General features: G+C 37.3%; 2 protein-coding genes across 2 annotated transcripts; both read left to right on the forward strand.

Moving 5' to 3' along the window:
- Positions 1-1,058: 1,058 nt before the first annotated feature.
- LOC111376098 (putative late blight resistance protein homolog R1A-3) lies at positions 1,059-1,502 on the forward strand. The gene is made up of 2 exons (XM_022999027.1): positions 1,059-1,201; positions 1,313-1,502. The coding sequence occupies exons 1-2, from the start codon at positions 1,059-1,061 to the stop codon at positions 1,500-1,502; spliced, it is 333 nt and encodes a 110-aa protein (XP_022854795.1).
- An 18-nt stretch (positions 1,503-1,520) lies between these two features.
- Positions 1,521-2,721, forward strand: LOC111376099 (putative late blight resistance protein homolog R1B-23; the record flags this gene model as incomplete). Its single annotated transcript, XM_022999028.1, has 2 exons — positions 1,521-1,880; positions 1,990-2,721. Coding segments are annotated over exons 1-2 (1,092 nt in total), but the record flags the coding sequence as incomplete, so codon positions are not given.
- Positions 2,722-2,754: the final 33 nt, after the last annotated feature.

Here is a 2,754-nt window from a genome sequence, read left to right on the forward strand (position 1 = left end):
AAAAAAAAAAAATTGTTTCCTTTATCCAATCATTTGTTGACAATAATGCAAATATCAACAAAGATATAAAAAAGAGTATACAAATGACATAATCCATATTCGTATGGTCCTGTTGATTTCTTGGGCTAATATTTACACATCACCATTTTGTTTAAAAAATATATTTTTTGACATTCTTTAATTTTTCCTTGTTTAACTAGTAATTTATTTCGGGAAAATGAAATTAAGTGGGCACGTGTAATTAAATGTTGGATCCAATATCACATGTAATTATGGACAATTATATACATGTAATACTTTCATTTCTTTTATTTCTGGTCAACACATCGACGAATGCAAAAGTAAGCCGGTGGCCATTATATTTTGAAAAAAAAATGGTGGTTTTCCAAAGAGTTCACTGTTCACGTTTTCCCAGAAATTTTTATGTTTGGAGCAACCCCGAATGCTTATACACGTGAAAAGACCCCATTTGATGCGTTCACTTTTCATTTCTTTCCTCGAGCGCCTTTTTTGCCTTTTGAGATTCTGAGAGATTGGAGATGGCTCATGCTGCTGTTGTTTCTCTTATGCACACTCTTGAACAGATCCTTCAACATCCAAATCCACATTTGAATCCTTTTAAGCGGCAGGAAATTGATCGTCTTTTCAAAAAGCTTAGCTTTTTACTGGATTTTCTTGAAAAATATTCCCAAAATAGCAGCGAACATGTGCTACCAGTGGAAATAAAAATCAGGGATGCGGCTTATTTTGCGGAAGATGTAATTGAATCCCGCATATGCTGCACTGTTCTTTCACAATCTGGAAGTCACGGACAGGAAAGTTCTTTACAGAACCTACTTCCTATGCTCCCAATATCTGACAACGACCCACCTACAGGCTTCCAGAAGATAACGAAAGAATTTGATTCCATCATGGAAGAGGTGAAGATTGCGGACTTGCAGAAAAAAATAACAGAGATCGATCCACTCATGGAAGATGCGACGAAGATTACAGAGGGGATCGGGCAGTCAGGGCATTTTTTGTCATCATGACCTGAACCTAGTGGCCAGAGTACTACAATGGGATTTGAGGAAGATTTGAAGCAGGTAAGGGATCAACTCTGTAATGGATCATCTGGACTTCAAATCATTCCCATTGTTGGGATGGGAGGCATGGGCAAAACTACTCTAGCTAAGAATGTTTATGATGATTCATATGTTGTGTATCACTTTCATATTCGTGCTTGGCTAACACTGTCTCCACAATAACATAAGAGGAAATTTTTTCGAAGCCTTCTAAATCACTTTGTTGTTCTTACTGGCGAGATACGCAGAGAGAGTGATGAGAAATTAGCGGATCGCCTTTACAAAAGTCTAAAGGGTAGGAGATATGTAATTGTAATTGATGATATTTGGAGTATTACTGCTTGGGATAACATGAAATTGTTATTTCCAAACGACAATTTTGGGAGCCGAATCATAGTGACAACCAGGATAACAGATGTGGCGGATCATGCCAGCTAATCCACAAATCATCACCAGATGCATTTTCTAAATGTGGAACAAAGTTGGAATTTATTTCGTGAAAAGGTGTTTGGACAAGAAAATTGCCCTCCTGAATTGGAAGATATTGGAAGGACAATTGCAAAAAATTGTCATGGACTTCCATTATCAATTGTGGTGATTGTTGGACTTCTCTCAAAAGTTGGTAAAGCACGAGATGAGTGGGAGCACGTTGCTGAAAATTTAAGCTCATTTATAGCAGAAAAAGATGGCCAGTGCTTAGAGATATTAACTTTAAGTTTCAAGTACTTGCCTACTCATTTGAAAGCTTGTTTTCTTTATATGGGAGTTTTTCCGGAAAACTATGAGATTCCCGCTTCTAGACTCATCAAATTATGGGTTACTGAGGGATTTCTAAAACCCAAAAAAACCTAAAAACTTGGACAAGGTTGCAGAGGAATACCTTATGGAGCTCATAAGTAGAAATCTTATTTTGGTTCGTCGAAAGGGGTCTAATAGGAAAATTAAATCCTGTGGTATGCATGATCTTTTGAGCGAGCTATGCGTGAGGATAGCTCATAAGGAGAAATTTTTTTGTGTCAAGAGCAAGTATCTGTACTTTGATCCGGAAGAGGCAACTTTCATGCGCTGTCTGAGTATTCATGACGATGCCTCTTATAGTCCAAGAGAAGAGGATGTGACTGTGCGATCAATGTCTTGTGTACGTTCTTTCATATATAGCGGTTGGGATGAAACTCAATTGCATTCATATTATTATTTTGGTTGTCTGTTGCTAAGGGTATTGGATATGGTTGGATTGGAGCTTACAAAATTCCCAGATGAAATACTTCAACTAGTTAACTTAAGGTACATTGCTATCATCTGTCTTGGTAAAATCCCTCCTGCTATTACCTTGCTTAGGAATCTACAGACTTTAATTGTTGAAGACCCATGTGGAATTGCTATTGAACTACCGGATGAAATTTTTAATATGCCACAATTAAGGCATATCAAAATTTCTCGAGCTTCCCTGCCTCCTGTTTTCCCTATCCCATTCCCTGATAGTGATAATCATTTCGTTCTAGAAAACCTAGAGACACTTTCGATGGTACAAGATTTAGGAATGACAAAACATGTCCTCGAAAAAATGTCGAATGTAAAGAAGTTGGGAATTCATTATAACACCACTATATGGCATGTTTATGATGTCCACCTCCAAAAACTTGAAACACTAAAGATTGTCTTTGACTCGCCCACAAATTCAACTTTCCTG

The sequence above is a fragment of the Olea europaea genome, unplaced genomic scaffold (genome assembly GCF_002742605.1).
Source record: "Olea europaea var. sylvestris unplaced genomic scaffold, O_europaea_v1 scaffold14486, whole genome shotgun sequence".
Taxonomy (NCBI): domain Eukaryota; kingdom Viridiplantae; phylum Streptophyta; class Magnoliopsida; order Lamiales; family Oleaceae; genus Olea; species Olea europaea.

What these genes read in the sequence shown, in the direction of transcription:
- LOC111376098 (XM_022999027.1), top strand. Translation starts at nt 1,059, where the DNA reads ATGGGATTTGAGGAAGATTTGAAGCAGGTAAGGGATCAACTCTGTAAT. An exon ending in TATGATGATTCATATGTTGT is followed by an intron (nt 1,202 to 1,312) that starts GTATCACTTTCA and finishes CGAGATACGCAG; the next exon opens with AGAGAGTGATGAGAAATTAG.